The sequence below is a fragment of the Callithrix jacchus genome, chromosome Y (genome assembly GCF_049354715.1).
Source record: "Callithrix jacchus isolate 240 chromosome Y, calJac240_pri, whole genome shotgun sequence".
NCBI classification, from domain to species: domain Eukaryota; kingdom Metazoa; phylum Chordata; class Mammalia; order Primates; family Cebidae; genus Callithrix; species Callithrix jacchus.
Genome location: NC_133525.1, coordinates 3,421,696 through 3,443,963, shown reverse-complemented (window position 1 = coordinate 3,443,963; position 22,268 = coordinate 3,421,696). Strand labels below are relative to the sequence as shown.

At 52.4% G+C, this 22,268-nt stretch overlaps 1 protein-coding gene across 10 annotated transcripts in view; it reads right to left on the bottom strand.

Moving 5' to 3' along the window:
- The window catches only part of LOC100387365 (acetylserotonin O-methyltransferase like), a 44,999-nt gene extending 25,994 nt beyond the window's left edge, over positions 1-19,005 (bottom strand). For 4 of the 10 annotated variants that reach the window (XM_078364448.1, XM_078364451.1, XM_078364457.1 and 1 more), the window contains exons 1-4: positions 11,354-13,011; positions 7,178-7,225; positions 5,379-5,542; positions 2,382-2,443 (exon numbers count right to left, since the gene is read on the bottom strand). In XM_078364448.1, the coding sequence (XP_078220574.1) occupies positions 2,382-2,443; positions 5,379-5,542; positions 7,178-7,225; positions 11,354-11,614 (535 nt within the window). In that variant the 5' untranslated portion in view covers positions 11,615-13,011. Of the gene's footprint in view, positions 1-2,381; positions 2,444-5,378; positions 5,543-7,177; positions 7,226-11,353; positions 13,012-18,865 lie in introns of those variants that run through there. The other 6 variants (XM_078364449.1, XM_078364454.1, XM_078364453.1 and 3 more) reach the window with 3 other exon arrangements.
- Between the last annotated feature and the right edge of the window lie 3,263 nt (positions 19,006-22,268).

The following is a 22,268-nucleotide window of genomic DNA, read 5'->3' as shown; positions in this document are numbered from 1 at the left end:
TATGTATTTTTCATAGAAATATAAAATGGTGCATCTGTATCTTAGGGCTGGATTCTATACCTATGTTATTAGCACGTGTTCCAAAATCATTAAAAAAAACTCCTGTAATTCTAATATGAGTTAGTGTACACCATCAGTAATAATTACAATTGTTACGGTGTATGACACAGAGGTAACCAATGTCCTTATGTTTCACTACCGCGGCCCTAAAACTTTCTGTCATCCACAGACAGTCGGTGTCTCGTTTTGCTTCTCTTTATAAAATGGTTCTATAATCAACTATAGACCTCTAATGGGAGGCCGCGCACGGAGGCTCACTTTGGGAGGCCGAGGTGGGTGGATCACAACGTCGGGAGTTTGAGAGGTAGGGTTTCACCTACATGGTGAAACCCCGCCTCTACTGAAAATACAAAAGTTAGCTGCTTGTGGTAGCGGGCGCCTGTGATCCCAGATATTCAGGAGGCTGAGGCAGAAGTGCTTGAACCCGGGAGGAGGTTAGAGTGACCTCACATCACGCCACTGCACTTCAGCCTGGGCGACAGAGCAAGACTCTGTCTTGGGGCGGGGGGACGGGAAACAAGTACATTTACATACAGGTTTCTAACGACTTTCATTTTTTCTTGTTTTTTTGAGACAGAGTCTTGCTCTGTCACCCAGGCTGGAGTGCAGTGGTGAGATCTTGGCTCGCGGCAACCTCCGCCTCCCTGATTCAAGGGATTTTCCTGCCTCGGCCTCCCGAGTAGCTGGGATTACAGGCGCCCGCCACTACGCCCCGCAATGTTTTGTATTTTTAGTAGAGATGGGGTGTCACCGTGTTGCCCAGGCTGGTCTCGAACTGCCAGCATCCAGTGATACACCCGCCTCGACCTCTCGAAGTGCTAGGATTATGGGCGTGTCACTGCACCTGCTCCGGTTTCTGATAACTTTAAAGATTGTGACATCAAAAATAAACACGAAAAAAGTTAAGACCCCCGGAAAACTGAAATGTTCGTAAATATCAAAGAAAACCAAACTTAACCGCATGGAGGAAACGAGTAAAAGTCTGAAGCAACGCTGTTAACTTTTTACTTAAAACGTTACTGGCCCTTTGTCTGGTTTTCAAGAAAACTGTTTTTTTTTGGACAGAGTTTTGCTGGTTGCCCAGGCTGGAGTGCCACTGTGGGGCGATCTCAGCTCACTGCAACCTCCGCCTCCCAGGTTGAAGCGATTCTCCTGCCTCAGCCTCGCCAGTAGCTGGGATCACAGGCATGGACCACCACGTCCAGCTAATCTTTCTATTTTCAGTAGAGAGGGGGTTTCATCATGTTGGTCAGGCTGGTCTCGAACTCCTGACCTGAGGTGATCCACCCACCTTGGCCTCCCAAAGTGCTGAGACTACAGGTGTCAGTCATTGTGCCTGACCTAAAACTTTTCTTTTAAGCTATTAAAATCCCAGCTACTCAGGAGGGTGAGGCGGGAGAATGTCTTGAACCCAGGAGTCGGAGGCTGCTGTGAGCCGAGATCGCACCACTGCACTCCAGCCTGGGCAACAAGAGGAGACTCTGTCTCCCCCTCCCCCTCCCGAAACCAAAGAAAGAAATACCAAAAGGAGTTATGCCATGAGTCCCATGATGGGGAGCAGGCTGGGCAGGGGTGTTTGTACCCCTCCTTTTTGAGCTGAGAAACAGCTGAGCTGCATTAAGGTTAAAGCTCAGATCATGAGATGGAGAGAAGGGTCTCTCTGTGGTCATAAGACACCACATGCCGACAGGACTCTGCCGTGGCATCACAGACATGCCAGACCCTGACGCAATCACAGTATTTTACACCACGTGCTTGGAAATCATCCTGCAAAGCCCTCTCCTGGCGTAGAAACGATTCTGTAGACACATTCCTTCCACTTCTAGGTCTTTTCTTTCTGTTTTTGAGATGGAGTCTTGTTCTTGTTGCCCAGGCTGGAGTGCAGTGGCGCGATCTCAGCTCACTGCAGCCTCCGCCTCCCAGGTTCAAACGACTCTCCTGCCTCGGCCTCCCTAACTGCTGGGATTACAGGTGCCCACCACGATGCCTGGCTAGTTCTTGTATTTTTAGTAGAGACAGGGTTTCACCATGTTGCCCAGGATGATCTCAAAGTCTTGACCTTGTGATCCACCTGCCTCAGCCTCCCTAAGTGCTGGGATTACAGGCCTGAGCCACCGCGCCCGACCTCTTCTGCATGTTTATAAGACAAATGGCACATTGTCCTTTCCCCTGCACTCTTCCAAATCAGCAAACAACTTTCGCAAGCACGCCATAAGCCCAGGTCCCCACGGGGGCGTGGGCAGCCGCCATCCTCCCTCAAGGCCATGGTCCCTCCAGTGTCCCGGCCCACGTGGACACCCCAATCCCCGGGCCACGGTTACCTTGGCTGGAGCACTGGACAATCGCCACACCTGTGCACACACTGTGTTCTCTGCCACTCAACCTGTCAGACAGAAGCGGTGCCCTCACTGTGAAACGTGGCAGTCACAGAACGGGTTTCCCAAAACCAGAGAGGCAGCCAGGTGGCCTCCGCCCCGGTCCCTCCCCAGCCTCTTCTCCCGGATCGGCCCGCCGTGGCATCACCAGGGAAACTACTGAAAAACGCTGGGAGTATGTAAAAAATACACTGAATGATAAGAGGAATGATGGCAAGGAAAACCCGGCCACCCCCCACCCACAAGCGGAAAACGGCTTGGCACATTCTCAAGCAGCAAAACGATCTAGTTTATCAGTCACTCAGCTTCTCCCAACAGCAAACCTTTACGGACAGGCTGGGGAAGGGGGCACAAATCCCACGGGCAGCGGCCCTAACCGGAGGTCCCAGGCCGGGCACCTCTCAGCTGGGCCTGCTGTCCCAGGGTGTTTTCCATGTCCTGAGATGGGAGTGGAGGACAGGCTGTGGGCTCAGGTCCAGGACGCCCTGTGGAAAGAACAGGGCACGGCCCACTTCTCCCGAGGGTAACAGCCTGCGGTGGGCCCCACACCCTCTGTGATCAGCGCTAAGAATCCCAGACAATGAACAGCATGGAGGGACGGGGACTGCCTCACTGCACAGCTCACACGGCACAGCACACACGGCACAGCTCACACGGCACAGCACACACGGCACAGCTCACACGGCACAGCTCACACGGCACAGCACACACGGCACAGCTCACACAGAACAGATCACACGGCACAGCTCACACGGCACAGCTCACACGGCACAGCACACACGGCACAGCTCACACGGCACAGCTCACACGGCTCAGCACACACGGCACAGCACACACGGCACAGCTCACACGGCACAGCTCACACGGCACAGCACACACGGCACAGCTCACACAGAACAGATCACACGGCACAGCTCACACGGCACAGCTCACACGGCACAGCTCACACGGCACAGCACACACGGCACAGCTCACACGGCACAGCTCACACGGCTCAGCACACACGGCACAGCACACACGGCACAGCTCACACGGCACAGCTCACACGGCTCAGCACACACGGCACAGCACACACGGCACAGCTCACACGGCACAGCTCACACGGCTCAGCACACACGGCACAGCACACACGGCACAGCACACACGGCACAGCTCACACGGCACAGCACACACGGCACAGCTCACACGGCTCAGCACACACGGCACAGCACACACGGCACAGCTCACACGGCTCAGCACACACGGCACAGCTCACACGGCACAGCACACACGGCACAGCTCACACGGCACAGCACACAAGGCACAGCACACACGGTACAGCTCACACGGCTCAGCACACACGGCACAGCACACACGGCACAGCTCACACGGCACAGCTCACACGGCTCAGCACACACGGCACAGCACACACGGCACAGCTCACACGGCTCAGCACACACGGCACAGCTCACACGGCACAGCACACACGGCACAGCTCACACGGCACAGCACACAAGGCACAGCACACACGGTACAGCTCACACAGAACAGATCACACGGCACAGCTCACACGGCACAGCTCACACGGCTCAGCACACACGGCACAGCACACACGGCACAGCTCACACGGCACAGCACACACGGCACAGCTCACACGGCTCAGCACACACGGCACAGCTCACACGGCACAGCACACACGGCACAGCTCACACGGCACAGCTCACACGGCACAGCACACACGGCACAGCTCACACGGCTCAGCACACACGGCACAGCTCACACGGCACAGCACACACGGCACAGCTCACACGGCACAGCTCACACGGCTCAGCACACACGGCACAGCTCACACGGCACAGCACACACGGCACAGCTCACACGGCTCAGCACACACGGCACAGCTCACACGGCACAGCACACACGGCACAGCTCACACGGCACAGCACACACGGCACAGCTCACACGGCACAGCACACACGGCACAGCTCACACGGCTCAGCACACACGGCACAGCACACACGGCACAGCACACACGGCACAGCTCACACGGCTCAGCACACACGGCACAGCTCACACGGCACAGCACACACGGCACAGCACACACGGCACAGCTCACACGGCACAGCACACACGGCACAGCTCACACGGCTCAGCACACACGGCACAGCACACACGGCACAGCTCACACGGCACAGCTCACATGGCTCAGCACACACGGCTCAGCACACACGGCACAGCTCACACGGCACAGCACACACGGCACAGCTCACACGGCATAGCTCACATGGCTCAGCACACACGGCTCAGCACACACGGCACAGCTCACACGGCACAGCACACACGGCACAGCTCACACGGCATAGCTCACATGGCTCAGCACACACGGCACAGCACACACGGCACAGCTCACACGGCACAGCTCACACGGCACAGCACACACGGCACAGCTCACACGGCACAGCACACACGGCACAGCTCACATGGCACAGCACACAAGGCACAGCACACATGGCACAGCTCACACAGAACAGATCACACGGCACAGCTCACACGGCACAGCACACATGGCACAGCTCACACGGCACAGCTCACACGGCTCAGCACACACGGCACAGCTCACACGGCACAGCACACACGGCTCAGCACACACGGCACAGCTCACACGGCACAGCACACACGGCACAGCTCACACGGCTCAGCACACACGGAATAGCTCACACGGCACAGCTCACACGCCACAGCACACATGGTACAGCACACACGGCACAGCTCACATGGCACAGCTCACACGGCACAGATCACACGGCACAGCACACACGGCACAGCTCACAAGGCACAGCAACACGGCACAGCTCACACAGAACAGCACACATGTAACAGATCACACGGCACAGCTCAGACAGCACAGACGGCTACTCTGCGGCCCGGAACCCGAGACTGCCCGGCGGCCAGCACGGCGCTTACTGTGACAGCATTCTGTAGGCGTCCTGCTTGTCCACCGGCTTCTCCAGAATGAGCCGCCCCACGGTCTGCGAGAGGAAAGGAGGGAGTTGGTTCCCGCCGTGTGAGTCAGGTCTGCTAACCTCACTGAACCATTCACAGAAGTCAGCTGTTTTCCGGAAATGAAACTGACACAGCCTGAGAGTCACCATTTTAAACAAGTAACTGCGCTTACCACGTCCTGCCTGGTTCCAGAATGTTCTCATCACTCCGAAAAGGGACCCTGTGCCCCTGAAGCTGTCCCCCCGCCCTCTCCCCCGGCCCCTGGTAACCACCAATCCTCTTTCTTTCACTGTGCATTTCCCCGTTGTGGACACTGCAGAGAGACTGAATCCCACAGCCGGCTGCGGTGGCTCGAGCCTGTAATCCCAGCACTTTGCGACGCTGAGGCAGGAGTTCGAGACCAGCCTGGCCAACACGGTGAAACCCCGTCTCTACTAAAAACTACAAAAATTACCCAGGCATGGGGCGGGTGCCTGTAATCCCACCTACTCGGGAGGCTAAGGCAGGAGAATCGCTTGAACCCGGGAGGCGGAGGTTGCAGTGAGCTCAGATCGCGCCACTGCACTCCAGCCTGGGAGACAGAGCGAGACTCCATCTCAAAATAAATAAATAAATAAAACAAAGAAAGAAATGGAATCCTGTAACGTATGGTCCTCTTTGACGTCCTCAAAGTTCATCTATGTGGCAGCCTTTTTAGAGTCGCTCCCCTCCTGCCTCCTCCCCCCTCCCCCCTCCCCTTTCCTTTCCTATGCTGCAGCCTTTTTAGAGCCCCTTCCCTCTCCTCCCCTTTCCTTGTTTTTGAGATGGACTCTCGCTCTGTCGCCCAGCCTGGAGTGCCGTGGCGGGATCTCGGCTCCCTGCAACCTCAGCCTCCTGTGTTCAAGCGATTCTCATGCCTCAGCCTCCAAAGTAGCCGGGATTACATTACAGGTGCACACCATCACGCCCAGCTAATTTTTTGTATTTTTTGCAGAGATGGGGTTTCATCGTGTTGGCCACACTGGTCTCGAACAGCTGACCTCAGGTGAGCTGCCCGCTTCGGCCTCCCAAAGCACTAGGATGGATGACAGGCGTGAGTCACCGCAGCTGACCAACTTTGTTCCTTTTCATAGCTGTGTAGTATTCCACCGTGTGTGGATGGTCCATGATGTAATTACTTTTACCCACTCACGGACACTTGGGCCGTTTGGACCTTTTAGCTGCTGTGAAGATTCACGTATAAGTTTTTGGGTGAACACCTGTTTGGGTTTTTTTTGGAGACAGAGTCTTGCTTTGTTGCTGTCAGCTCAATGCAACCTCCGCCTCCCGGTTCAAGAGATTCTTCTGCCTCAGCCTCCTAAGTAGCTGGGATGACAGGTGTGATTATTATCACGCACAGCTGTTTTTTCTTTTTTTGTATTTTTAGTAGAGACAAGGTTTCACTATTTTGGTCTCGAACTTCTGACCTTGTGATCCGCCCACCTCGGCCTCCCAAAGTGCGGGTATTACAGGCGTGAGCTGTCGCTCCTGGCCCTTCCTGTGCCTTCAGGCCTCTCATTTGGTGGTACTTTCCGGATGGAAAGTGATGGTAGTTTCCGGAACTGAGTCCAGCCCTTCCCTCTGCCTCCGAGGTTTATTCTGGGAGTGGCTCATCACCAGCAGGCATTGCCGGCGACCCTCAAAGGACCTGCTGTCTTCACAGGGACCCAGAACAGGCCGAGCCCCCAGGCACGTGAATAGCAAATGGAACGTTAGAGAAGAGACACCCTGAAGGCACTCACCACAATCGTGTCTGCTCCGATGACCATGTCCGGGGCTCGCAGGTCCTTCTGTAAGAAAGCCAGACTTCGAGTTATTTATTTATCCGTCCATCCCCAGGTCCTTCTGTAAGAAAGCGAGACATCTATCTATCTATCTATCTATCTATCTATCTATCTATCTATCTGGGACAGAGTCTTACTCTGTCACCCAGGCTGGAGTGCAGTGGCGTGATCTCGGCTCACTGCAACCTCCGCCTCCTGGTTTCAGGCAATTCTCCTGCCTCAGCCTCCTGAGGAGCTGGGATCACAGGCGTGTACCACCACGCCCAGCTAATTTTTTCTGTTTTTAGTAGAGATGGGCTTTCACCATGTTGGCCACGCTGGTCTCGATCTCTTGACCTCGTGATCCGCCGTCCTCAGCCTCCCAAAGTCCTGGGATCATTACAGGCGTGAGCCGCCTGGCCAGGTGTCTCGCAGAGAGGCTTACCTGACAGTATGACTACGAAACAGCACCACAGGGGCAAAGCCAGGCTGACTTCGGAAGGTGAGGCCGGGAGGCCTCAGGGCCAAGAGCAAGGACACGAGTGGGTCCACCAGGGGTCCCCTGGCAGGCGCTGGAACATGGGTGAGGCTGGAGCCCGCAGGGGCTGTGCAATCAGGGCTGAGAGAGTCACGGAGAATCTCACAGGTGCCACGGAAAACATAAGAGCTGTTCTATAAGCTTTTCTTCTTTGAGGGGGGCAGGTAAGCTTCCACGTGGGGTCGATTTGGGGGCCCCACCTCTCCCTGAGTTACCCTGCATTAAGGCCAAAGGTTTTTGTTGTTGTTTTGAGACAAAGTCTCCCTCTTGTCCCCGAGGCTGGAGTGCAGTGGCACAATCTCGGCTCACTGTGACCTCCGCCTCCCGGGTTCAGGCCATTCTCCTGCCTCAAGCTCCCAAGGAGCAGGAACTACAGGTGCCCACCACCTCGCCCAGCTCATTTTTGTATATTTAGTAGAGATGGGGTTTCATCACATTGGTCAGGCTGGTCTGGAAGCCTGACCTGACGTGATCCACCCGCCTCGGCCTCCCAAAGCCCTGGGATGACAGACCTGAACGCCACACCCGGTCAAGGCCAAAAACTTTTTGATCGGTTCAACGTAATTTCAGAAAAAGGTCCTTAGGGCCGGGCGCGGTGGCTCAGCCCTGGCGGATCACCTGATGTGAGTTCCAGACCAACTGGCCAACATGATGAAATCCTGTCTCTACCAAACCCACACAAAATGAGTCAGGCGCCTGTCATCTCAGCTAGTCGGGAGGCTGAGGCACAAGAAGCTCTTGAACCCAGGAGGTGGAGGTTGCAGTGAGCCGAGACGGCGACAGAGCGAGACAAATCCAGGTTGACCATTCGGCCTCGGAGCTGCATGTGCTCACGGGATATCCGCATGTCACCGTGACCTTAGCTGCCTGAGCACTGGTTCCCCTAAGCTCTGCTCTGCCAAAACCCACAATGGAGATTCTTGTTATTCAGAGCAGTGCTCGCCACAGCATTACCTCCAATGCATTTCCTTCTCTTTTCTTTTTTTTTTTTTGAGATGCAGTCTCGCTCTGTCGCCCAGGCTGGAGTGCAGTGGCGTGATCTCGGCTCACTGCGACCTCCGCCTCCCAGGTTCAAGTGACTCTCCTGCCTCAGCCTCCCGAGTAGCTGGGATGACAGGCGTGTGCCTGCATGCCCCGCTAATTTTTGTATTTTTAGTAGAGACGGAGTTTGACTACGTTGGCCAGGCTGGTCTTGAACTCCTGACCTCGTGATCCACCCACCTCGGCCTCCCAATGTGCTGGGATGACAGGCGTGAGCCACTGTGCCCAGCCTGCTATGGTAATTGTATATATTATAACCGATAGCATAGTGAATGCAGTAGTGCATCACGTAACACATAATAATCGATAAGCCACATTATTTCTATGTCGTAAATGATACCCAAGTTCATTGCAACAGTGTGTTATGATGTTAATTATATGAACTATGTTAATATATTGTAACTGATATTAGTGTTCTTGTTGTTAATTTTTTTTTCCTTTGAGACGGAGTCCGGGCTGGAGTGCAATGGTGCGATCTCAGGTCACCGCAATCTCCGCCTCCCGGGTTCAAGTGATTCTCCTGCCTCAGCCTCCAGAGCTGGGATTACAGGTGCGCCACCACGCCCGACCGATTTTTGTACTTTTAGTAGAGATGGGTTTCACCATGTTGGCCAGGCTGGTCTCGAACTCCTGACCTGGTGATCCGCCCGCCTCGGCCTCCCAAACTGCTGGCATTACAGGTGTGAGCCACCGTGCCTGGCCTGTATTTCTCATATTTTCTGCAACGGTGTACTGTATGGTAACCCACAGCCATGGCTAAGCTACAGTAACTCTCTGCCCTCAAGGACACCGTGAGGTTCATTGTGACAGCGCGTTACGACACAGTGACAGCTATGGTAATTGTACATACTGTGGACGATAATACATTAATTGCAGTTGTCTGTTACACAACATATAGTAATCCATAAGCTACAATAATTCTATATCCTAAATGATACTAATGGCTTCCTTGTCAGTGTGTTAGAACACACAGTAATAGCTATGTTCATATGATATATTGTAACTGATATTATTATTATTTTTTAATTTTTTAGATGGACTCCAAGCTGGAGTGCAATGGCTCAATTTCAGCTCACTGCAATCTCTGCCTCAGGGTTCAAGGTGTTCTTATGCCTCAGTCTCCCGAGTAACTGGGATTACAGGTGCGCCACCACGCCCGACTGATTTTTCTATCTTTAGTAGAGACGGGGTTTCACCATGTTGGCCAGGCTGGTCTTGAACTCCTGACCTCAGGTATCTGCCCACCTCAGTCTCCAAAAGTGCTGGGATTACAGGTGTGAGCCACGGCACTTGGCGGCAAGTGAATATTATAACACGGAGTCATAGATAAGGTCCAGAAATTCTATACCATAAATGATGCTGTTACATCAGTTGCGAGAGAATATTATAACACATAGTCAAACATAAGCTCCATTCATTCTACAACATAAATAATACTGCTGGGCACAGTGGCTCACGCCTGTAATCCTGGCACTTTGGGAGGCCGAGGCAGGCAGATCACGAGGTTAGGAGTTCGAGACCAGCCTGGCCAACATGCTGAAACCCATCTCTACTAAAAGTACAAAAATCGGTCGGGCGTGGTGGCGCACCTGTAATCCCAGTTACTCGGGAGGCTGAGGCAAGAGAATCGCTTGAACGTGGGAGGCGGAGGTTGCAGTCAGCTGAGATCGTGCCATTGCACTCCAGCCTGGGCAACAAAGTGAGACTCCACCTCAAAAAAAAAAAAGATACTATTATGTCAATTGCAAGAGAATATTATAACACATCGCAATAGATAAGCTCCGTTAACTCTACATCACAAATGATGCTATTTTATATCAATTCAAGAGAATATTATAACATATAGTCACATAAGCTTCATCAATTCTATATGATAAATTATGCTATTCTATCAATTGCGAGAGATTCTTATAACACATCGCAATAGATAAGCTCCGTTAATCCTGTACCATAAATGATGCTATTCGTCACTTGTCATAGTACATGACATTATAACATAGTAACAGCGAGGCTGTGCCACCAATTGCATCTTGTAAATGACATTTATTTGTATCATATATATTTAAGACCTGCAAATCCCCTTGTTATAGCAAAGAAACTTTCTTTTATTGTTTTTTTATTGAGATAGTCTCACTCTGTGGCCCAGGCTAGAGTGCAGAGGCATGATCTCTGCTCTCTGCAATATTCGCCTCCCGGGTTCAAGCAATTCTCCTGCCTCAGCCTCCTGACTACCTCGGATTACAGGTGCACCCGCTACCACACCTGGCTAAGTTTTGTATTTTTAGTAGAGACAGGGTTTCACCATGTTGGCCAGGCTGGTCTCGAACTCCTGACCCTGTCATCCACCCCATCAGCCTCCCAAAGTGCTGGGACTACAGGCGTGCACCACCAAACCTGGCTAATTTTTGTATTTGTAGTGGACACGGGGTTTCACCATCTTGGCCCAGCTGGTCTTGAACTCTAACCTTGCGATGCACCTGCCTCGGCCTCCCAAAGTGCTGGGATTACAGGCCTCAGCCTGCGCGCCCAGCCTATCAATGGAATGGTCATGAGGGCGAAAGGAAGGGCCCCCTTGCCTGGTACATGCGGTTGGCCACTTCCAGAGCCTTCTGCTTGGCGGTCTCCATGGCGTACCCATACGGCGTGGCGAAGGAGGCTTTGTCCAGCTTCTCTTTGAACCTGGAGGGGACCACCTCAAACCGGAGACCCTGCAACAGAAGAAAGGGGTCAGGAGGGTTGACGACAGACCCCGAGAAGACGGAACGTAACGCGCAAGATGAGCAGGACGCGTGGCGTTGGCTACACTCCCCGGTCCTCTCCTGGGTGACCTCATCCATCTGCTGAGCTTTCCCTAAGTGTGGCTAGGGGGCCTTCGGGGGTCCGGCCAGGGGACTTTAGGGACTGACAAGGGGTCTTTCTGGCTCTCGAGGGAAAAGGCTGGCAAAGGAAAAAGCCAGAACAGAGAGGCTGGCAGGGAATGCCGACTCGGGCCATGAACCCACAAGCCAGCCTCGTCAGAGGGTTCCTGGAGCCCGGAAGTTTGGGACAGACAAGAACATCCATCCATAGAGAATTCCGGAAAAATGCCAGCAATGGCGGCTGCATGAGGGGCATGAAAGCTGGCTCTAAGTCAATCCCAGACCACACCATCTGCTGGGAGACCTGGCCTGGAGGCAGTGACCCCCGCAGAGGCTGTGGAGTCAGGAATGATGGTGGTCACTGCCCCCAGTGTGGGTGGCCATGGCTGCCACACCTGCCAAGACCCAGGGAACTCCACATCTCGCCTCTGACTGAGCAGGAGCATGGCCATCTTGGACACACGCCTCCATCTTGGACACATAGCGCCATGTTGGACACACGCCGCCATCTTGGACACACACAGCCATGTAGGACACACACAGCCATGTAGGACACACGCCAACATGTTGGACACACACAGCCATGTAGGACACATGCCAACATGTTGGACACATGCCTCCATCTTGGACACACACAGCCATGTAGGACACATGCCAACATGTTGGACACATGCCGCCATCTTGGACACACAGCGCCATGTTGGACACACGCTGACATGTTGGACACATGCCGCCATCTTGGACACACAGCGCCATGTTGGACACACGCTGACATGTTGGACACATGCCGCCATCTTGGACACACGCCTCCATCTTGGACATACAGTGCCATGTTGGACACACGCTGACATGTTGGACACATGCCACCATCTTGGACACACGCCACCATGTTGGACACACGCCGCCATCTTGGACACACGCCTCCATCTTGGACACACAGCCCCATCTTGGACACATGCCACATTCTTGAACACACAGCACCATCTTGGATACATACACTGCTGTCTTGAATACACTCAGTGCCATCTTGGACACACGCTACCATCTTGGCCAGACAGTGCCATCTTGGACACACAGCACTATTTTGCACACAGAGTACCATCTTGGATATACACACTGCCATCTTGGACACACACTGTGTTGGACACACTGCACCATCTTGGACGCAATCCACCAACTGGGACACACGGCACCATCTTGGACACATGGCGCCATCTTGGACACAGACTGCCATTTGAAGTTCCCTTGATTAAAAACCACCTAAATCCAGCAGAAAAACATCAGCCTAATGGCTGATATCAGCATGATCAGAAAGATTCCAGCTCTGGAATAAACGCCCTGCGACCAGAAACACGCCAACCCCAAGATAACCTCCCTTCCAACCAGAGACACGTCAACCCCGCGATAAACTTTCCCTCACACAGAGACATTCCGAGCCTGCAATATGCTCCCCCTTCCTAAACCCTTAAGCGCCCTGAGTCTGTAGGAGAGAACGCTCCTGACCTAACTCTACCGGAAGCCCCGCTCAGGTTTATCCTCCAAAATAAACCTGTCGTTCACAGTTGAGCCACTTTTCTTGTTTCCTTCCTCTTTCTTTAACTTACATTTGGTGCCAAAACCTGGGATGGGTGTTGGGGGCAGAGGCTCTCTTGCAACCCAGAAGCAGTGGGTAGCAGCAGACTTAGGTAGAAGAAATCTTGGGGATGCCGAGTTTCTTCTTAGGTTGACCATCCTCTTTTAATTTTTTTTTTTCTTTTTGAGATGGAGTTTCATTCTGTGGCCAGGCTGGAGTACAGTGGCACGATCTCGGTTCACTGTAACCTCCACCTCCCAGGTTCAAGCGATTCTCCTGCCTCAGCTTCCTGAGTAGCTGGAATTACTGGTGCCCGCCACCATATCTGGCTAATATTTTCAGATTTTTAGTAAAGACGGGGTTTCACCACGTTGGCCAGGCTAGATTCGAACTCCTGACCTCGTGATCCACCTGCCTTGGCCTCCCAAAGTGCTGAGATTACAGGTTTGAGCCACCGCGCCCGGCCCCATCCTTTTTCTTAATGAAAACGGTCCACAGGTCTCTCCTTCCTTGGAAACCTCTTCCTCCCAAACCCCTTTTGATCCTGCAGATAAACTCTCTGTACTCTCAAACCCTGCATCCGTTCCTCACCCATCCTCACTCTCCGTCCCTCCTGCCCGCAAGCCTTTAGCCCCAAGCCTGGCCTCTCCCGTTTTCCATCCTAAAATGGTTCAAGCAGTCCAAGCTAGGCTGCCCTTCTCCCGATCTGGGAGGTGCCTCGGGCTGAAGGCAATGCTTGCTTCCTGCACTTCTCCAGGTCTGATTTATCACAGATCGAACAGCTCCTGAGATGGTCCTCTGAAAGTCCCTCTCATTATCACATGTAATTCCTGTACATAACCCAATCATTTAATGTAACTTGGCACAACATGTATGTCATTCTAACCTCCACCCTCAGCCATGCTTTAAAAAACAAACAAAAGAGCTCAGCTTCATTAAAATAGATATCCAAGCTGTAAATATACTCAAAAGGCCTTTATGGTTTTCTGTTCCTAAATATTTTTTTTGGCAGGACACGGTGGCTCAGGTTTGTAATCCCAGGACTTTGGGAGGCCGAGATGGGTGGATCACGAGGTCAGGAGTTCCCGAGCAGCCTGACCGATATGGTGAAACCTTGATCCTACCAAAATTACAAAAATGAGCAGGGCGTGCTGGCATGCGCCTGTAGTCCCAGCTACTCGGGACGCTGACACAGGAGAATTGCTGGAACCTGGAACCCGGGAGGCGGAGGTTGCGGTGAGCCGAGATTGCACCACTGCGCTCCAGCCTGAGTGACAACGTGACGCGTCATCTAATAAATAAATAAAGGAAAAATAAATCTTGTTTTCCTGGAAAGGTTTTTTGCTCATTCGACTTGATTTCTTTTCTCCACTCTGTCCTGTCTCCCATGCTGCATGTATAAGAGACCCTAAGACAAGTTCTGGTGGCCTGGGACTCCTTGAGAAAACAGAAAAGGCACCACAAATCCCATTTGGGGAAAAATCTGTTTTCCTTATGGAACCCCTGGAATTAAAAATGAATAGGAGGCCGTGCGCGGTGGCTCACGCCTGTAATCCCAGCACTTTCGGAGGCCGAGGTGGGTGAATCACCGGAGGTCAGGAGATCAAGACCAGCCTGGGTAACGTGGTGATACCCCATCTGTACTAAAAAGACAAAAATTAGCTGGGTGTGGTAGTGGGTGCCTGTAGTCCCAGCTACTCGGGAGGCTGGGGCAGGAGAATCCCTTGAACCCGGGAGGCGGAGGCTGCAGTGAGCCGAGGTCACGCCACTGCACTCCGGCCTGGTGACAGAGCAAAACTCCGTCTCTACAAAAAAAAAAAGAAAAAAGAAATCTTATAATTAGTGAATCTTCTTCTGATTTCCTATGTGACTATCTGTGCCGTATGTGTGCCATGTCTATTAAAAGAGCTCCATGTAACTGGCCTATAAAAAAATAAGCACTTAAGACAAATACTTTTTTTTGAGACGGAGTCTTGCTCTGTCACCCAGGCTGGAGTGCAGTGGCGTGATCCCAGATCACTGCAACCTCCAGGGTTCAAGCGATTCTCCTGCCTCAGCCTCCTGAGCAGCTGGGACTATAGGTGCGTGCCACCACACCTGGCTAATTTTTGTGTTTTTCGTAGAGACGGAGTTTCACTATGTCGGCCAGGCTGGTCTCAAACTCCTGACCTCGTGATCCTTCTGACTCGGCCTCCCGCAGTGCTGGGATTACAGGCATGAGCCACCTTGCCCGGCCTTAAGTCAAATATTTTTGGGGAAAAAGCAAAAGCTCTGAGATCAGTCAGTTCATGTAACTTGAATGTTTAAAAATTATGGGTACAGCAGCATTAAAAGTGCCTTAAAGGCTGCCGGCCTACATATTTCTGTGTGTTTATCAATCAAATGGTTTCTTACTTACCTCTGCCAAATACTACAAGGTGTCACAACTTGGCATAAAGGCTACACAAGTATAACTCAGCCCAAACAGAATCATCTTTGCTTGTGCATTTTTTTAGTAAATAAAACACCGATACTGGACCTTGAACTACTTAGGAGAACACCTTAACTTCTGATCTTGTGGCCTCAGGCAGTTCAGCCCAGAGATGTGAAGGAAGCTGGTTCTGGGAAAGGGCTGTTAGCGTCTCTGCCTCAAAGCTAAACATAAACTAAGTCAATAAATAAAACTAGGTCAGGCCTGCAGACATTTGAACTGAGCCATCCAACTTAGTAAGTTTGGAATTTTTTTTTTTTTTTTTTTTGAGATGGAGTCTCGCTCTGTCGCCCAGACTGGAATGCAGTGGTGTGATCTCGGCTCACTGCAACCTCCGCCTCCCGGGTTCAAGCGATTCTCCTGCCTCAGCCTCCCAAGGAGCTGGGAATACAGGTGCCCGCCACCACACTCAGCTAATTTTTGTGTTTTTAGTAGAGATGGGGTTTCGCTGTTGGACAAGCTGGTCTTGAATTCCTGAACTCAGGAGATCCACCTGCCTCCACCTCCCAAAATGCTGGGATGGGGAGCCCCAGTGCCCGGCCTGATCCTGCTTAAAAGGTGCTTTTATAATCAGCTGCAAAGCTCTAACAGATGCTCGTGAATGCAGGTTTCTGACAACTTTGGAGATTGTCACATCAGAATAGAAAGGAAAGAAGTTTGGGATTTTTGAAAAGCCAGAATATTCATTAATATCAAGTAGGACGGAAATGAACGGAATGGACTCAACCAATAGGAGACTGGGGTGATCTTTTTCACATTTTAATTCTTCTTAATTTATGGCAATAAAGTTATTTGCGTAAGTGCAGTAACAATCTGCTTTCTGGCCAGGCTGGGTGGCTCACGCCTGTGATCTCAGCACTTTGGGAGGCCCAGGCGGGTGGACTGCCTGAGGTCAGCTGTTCGAGACCAGCCTGGCCGAGATGTTGAAACCCCGTCTCTACCAAAAATACAAGAACTAAGCTGGTCATGGTGGCGTGTGTCTGTAATCCCAGCTACTCGGGAGGCAGGAGAATCACTTGAACCTGGGAGGTAGAGGTTGCACTGAGCCAAGATGATGACATTTCACTCCAGCCTGGACAGAAATGTGACACTCCGTCTCAAAAAGAAAAACAAAAAAAAAATCTGTTTTCTTTAGTAAGAGGACACAACGGGAAAAACTGGTTATTTTGTGAAGGCTTTGGCTGGAATGGTGTGCACCCCTCTACAAAATCAAACTTGAGGCCGGGCCCAGTGGCTCACGCCTGTAATCCCAGCACTTTGGGAGGCCGAGGCGGGCGGATCACGAGGTCAAGAGATCGAGACCATCCTGGCCAAAATGGTGAAACCCCGTCTCTACTAAAAATACAAAAAAATTAGCTGGGCCTGGTGGTGCACACCTATAGTCCCAGCTACTGGGGAGGGTGAGGCAGGAGAATCGCTTGAACCCGGGATGCGGAGGTTGCAGTGAGCTGACTGTGCCACTGTGCTCCAGCCTGGGCGACAGAGCAAGACTCCGTCTCCCAAAAAAAAAAAAAAAAAAAATCCCACTTGACTTATGGAGCCAATAAAACCGTTGGAAACTGGCCTCATCTTCTGTGTACACAGTCACCGTACAAAGTCCCTAATCCGCGCTAAGACTGTCCCTTTCTCACAGGCCAGGAACCCCAAATTACCTTGAAACCTCAAGAGGAAAGGAATTCGCCCAACTCATAGGTATTTAATGGTGCAAACCCATGGTGGGCTCAGCTTTAAAGAGGTCCTATCTGGGGCCAGGGGTGGTGGCTGACGCCTGTAATCCCAGCACTCTGGGAGGCGGAGGTGGGTGGATCACGAGGTCAGGAGTTCAAGACCAGCCTGGCCAAGATGTTGAAACCCCGTCTCTACTAAAAATACAAAACTTGGCTGGGTGCAGTAGCAAGCACCTGTAATCCCAGCTACTCGGGAGGCTGAGGCAGAGAATCACTTGAACCCGGGCGGGGGGGGGGGCGGAGATTGCAGTGAGCTGAGATTGTGCCAGGGCACTCCAGCCTGGGTGACAGAGTGAGACTCCGTCTCAAATAAAAAAAGGTCCTTCCTTAGATTCCTTGTGCGGAACAAAGTTCCATCAAAGCCAATTTAAAGGGCCTATGTAAAAATGAATTTATTCTTGGCCGGGTGTGGTGGCTCAGACCTGTAATCCCAGCACTTTGGGAGGCCGAGGCAGAAGAAGCAGACACCCACTGCCTAGGCACCTACCACCCACAATCAAATCTCCCCCACCCAGGGTTCTAGAAAACACATCCCACAGGCCACCTGCAAAGCCAACCTTCAGCCACTTGGAACCACTCCATCCATAGAAGACTTAGGTCCCTCTTGTTTCCCACATCCCTAGGAGTCCTGGGTCATTCTGCCCCCTCCCCTCATTCCTAGGGGTCCTGGGTCACTCCCCTGCCCCAACCCTATGGGTCCTGGGTCACTCTCACCCCCCATCCCTAAGGGTTCCGTCAGTTTCTCCTCACCCACCCCTACAGGTCCAGGGTCACTCTCCCCTCCCTCATCCCTAGGGGTCCCTGGTCTCTCTCCTCCCCCATCCCTAAGGGTCCCTGGTCACTCTCACCTCCTATCCCTAGGGGTCCCTGGTCAGTCTCCCCTCCCCCATCTGTAAGGATCCCGGGTCACTCTCCTCCCTAATCTCTAGGGCTACAGGGTCACTCTCCCCTCCCCATCCCTAGGCGTCCCAGATCACTCTCCCTTCCCCATCCCTAGGGGTCCCAGGTCACTCTCCCTTTCCCATCCCTAGGGGTCCCGGGTCACTCTCCCCTCCCCCATCCCTAGGGGTCCCTGGTCACTCTCCCCCCCCCCCCCGCCATCCCTGGGGTTCCCGGGTCACTCTCCCCTCCCCCATCCCTGGGGTTCCCGGGTCACTCTCCCCTCCCCCATCCCTAGGGTTCCCGGGTCTCTCTACTACCCATCCCTGGGGGTCCCAGGTCACTCTCCCCTCCTCCATATCTAGGGGTCCCGGGTCACTCTCCAGCTCACCATCCTTGGGGGTCCCGGGTCGCTCTCCCCTTCCCCATCCCTGGGGGTCCCGGTCACTCTCCCCTCCTCCATCCTTGGGGGTCCCGGGTCACTCTCCCCTCCCCCATCCCTAGGGGTCCTGAGTCGCTGGGCCCAGCTGGTTCGGCCCCTCCGTCCCGGGTCCCCCGCCCAGCCCAGGCCCAGGTCGCACCGCGTTGCTGAGGATCTCCTGGCGGCGTGGAGAGGCGCTGGCCAGCACCACGCGTTTGTGCAGCAGCTTCCCGATAACCGGGAACAGCACCATGGCGTCCACGCCGGGAGCCGGGAGGCCGCAGACTTGAGCCCGAAGCCAGCTGCGTGAGCAGCGCGGCTCCGGAAATACCGCGGCCGGAGTTCCGCCTCCGCGAGGCCACGCCCAGACCACGCCTCCATCGACCTCCCGCAAGGTCACGCCCAAACCACTACGCCAGCGACCCCGCCTCTAGGCCACGCCCAGAGCACGCCTCCATCGACCTCCCGCGATGTCTCGCCCAAGCCACGCCTCCATTGACCTCCCGCGAGGCCACGCCCAGGCCACGCCTCCATGGCAATAGAAAGTGTGTGCTGCACGGGGTAGGAACAGGGAGTGTGTCCCGCTAAAAGGAGACACAGGAAGTATGTCTCACACAGGGTAGGAACAAAAATTGTGTCCTGCATAGAGGATAAACGGGAGATGTGTCCTGTACAGGGGAGACAAGAAGTGTGTTCTGCACAGAAAAGAAACAGGAAGTGTGTCCTGCACAGATGGGAAATAGAAAGTGTGTGCTGCATAGGAGAGGCACACAAAGTGTGTCATTAACAGAGCTGAAAGAAGAGGAGTGTCCTTCACAGAACAAAAGCAGAAACTGTGTCTTGCACAAGGAAGGAATAGAAAATATGTCTGTTTTGCACAGGGTAGGAATATGTCTGTCTTAGGAGAGTGACAGGAAGTGTGTCTAGCACAGGAGAAACAGAAGAAGTGTGTCCTGCACAGAGAAAGAAAAGGAAGTAGGTCTGACTCTGGACAGCAACAGGAAGCGTGTCCTGCACAGGAGAAACAAGGAAGTGAGTCCTGCACAGAGAAAAAACAGGAACTACATCTGTCAGGAGAGCAACAGGAAGCGTGTCCTGCACAAGAAAAACACAGGAAGTGTGTCATGCACAGGGGAAGAACAGAAAGGACGTCAGTCTCAGGGAAGCAACAGGAAGTGAGTCCTGCACAGAGGAAAAAGAGAAAGTACATCTGTCTCAGGAGGGCAACAGGAAGTGTGTCCTGCACAGGAGAAACAAAGAAAGTGTTTCCTGCGCAGAGGAAGAACAGGAGGTACATCGGTCTCAGGAGAGCAAAAGGAACTGTGTCCTGCACGGGAGAAAGACAGGAAGTGTGTCCTGCGCAGAGGAAAAACAGAAAGTATGTCTGTCTCAGGAGAAACACAGGAAGTGTGTCCTGCACAAAGGAAAAACAGGAAGTACGTCTGTCTCAGGAGAGCAACAGAAAGTGTGTCCTGCACAGGAAAAACACAGGAAGTGTGTCCTTCAAACAGGAAGAACATGAAGTAGGTCCATCTCAAGAGAGCAACAGGAAGTGTGTGCTGCCCAGGAGAAACACAGGAAGTGTGTCCTGCATAAAGGAAGAAAAGGAAGTACATTAGTCTCGGGCGAGTGACAGGAAGTGTGTCCTGCGCAGAGGAAAAACAGGAAGTACGTCTGTCTCTGGAGAGCAACAGGAAGTGTGTCCTGTACAGAGGAAGAACATGAAGTGTGTATGGGCCTGGCATGGAGCCTCACGCCTGTAATCTGAACACTTTGGGAGTCTAAATCAGGCAGATCATGGGCTTTGGAGTTCGAGACTAGCCTAACCAAATGGTGAAACACCATCTCGACTAAAATAGAAAAATCAGTTATGCTTGGTGGTACACGCCTGTAATCCCAGCTAATCAGGAGGCTGATGTAGGAGAATCTCTTGAATACAGAAAGTGGAGCTTCCAGTGAGCCAAGATTGTACCACTGTACTCCAGCCTGAGTGACAGAGAAACCTAAAAACAACAACCAAAATAAAAAGAAGTGTGTCTGTCTCAGAACAGTTACAAGAAGTCTGTCCCACACAGGACAGGAACAGAAAGTGTGTGCTTCACAGAGTATGCACAGAAAGTGTGTCCTTCACAGGGGAGGAACAGGAAGCGTGTCCTTCACAGGGGAGGAACAGGAAGTGTACCCTGCACAGGCAAGAAACAGGAAGTGTGTCATGCACAGGAGAGACACAAAAAGTGTCTCATTCACAGGGGAAGAACAGGAAGTTTGTCTTTCTCAGGAGAGTAGCAAGAAGTGGTCTTGCACAGGACAGATACAGAAACCATGTGCTGCACAGGGTAGGAATATGACGTGTGTCCTTCACAGGGGAGAAACATTAAGTCTGTCTTGCACTGGCAAGAAACAGGAAGTATGTCATGCACAGGGAAGAACAGGAAGTGTGTCTGTCTCAGGAGAGTAACAAGAAGTATGTTCAGCACAGGGGAGACACGGGAAGTGTGTCATGCACAGAGAAAGAACAGGAAGTTTGTCTGTCTCAGGAGAGTAACAAGAAGTGTGACTTGCACAAGACAGAAACAGAAAGTGTGTGCTGGGCAGGATAAGAACAGGAAGTGTGTCCTGAACAAGGCAGGAACGATAATTGTGTCTCTCTCAGGAGAGTAACAGGAAACATGTCCTTCACAGGTAAGACACAGGAAATGTGTCCTGCACCAGGGCGAAACAGGAAGTGTGTCTGTTTCAGGAGAGTAACAAGAAGTCTGAACTGCAGAGGGAAAGAACAGAAAGTGTATACCCCTCAGAGGAGGAACAGATAGTGTGTGACACAAGGGGAGACACAGGGAGTGTGTCTTCCGCAGGGAAGGAACAGGAAGTATGTCTCTCAGGAGAATAACAGGAAGTGTGCTATGCACAGGGGGGACACCAGTAGTGTGTCCTGCAATAGGTAGACATAGGATATGTTTCCTGCACGGGGAGGGTCAGGAAGTGTGTCCTGCACAAAGGATAAACAGAAAGTGTGTCCTTCACAGGGGAGAAATAGGAAGTGTGTCCTGCACAGGAGAGACACAAGAAGTGTTTCTAAGGAGAGTAACAGGAAGTGTGTCCTGCACAGAGAAGAAACAGGAAGTGTGTCCTTCACAGAAGAGAAATAAAAATGAGTTCTACACAGAGGAGGAACAGGAAGTGTATCTCTCTTAGGAGAATGACAGGAAGTGTGTCCGTCACAGGGGAGACACAGGAAGTGTATCTCTCTTAGGAGAATGACAGGAAGTGTGTCCGTCACAGGGGAGACACAGGAAGTGTGTTCTGCACTGGGGAGGAACAGAAAGTTTTACATGGAAGAAACAGGAAGTGTCCCATGTTGGTCTCCAACTTGTGGACTCAAGGGATCCTCCTACCCCAGCCTCCCAAAGTGCAGGAATTACAGGTGTAAGCCACTGTGCCTGGCCCTCAGATCACTTCTTTTTTTTTTTTTTCTTTTTTTTTTTTTCTTTTTATTTTTTTAATTTTTTATTGGATTATAGGTTTTGGGGTACATGAGCAGAGCATGCAAGACAGTTGTGTAG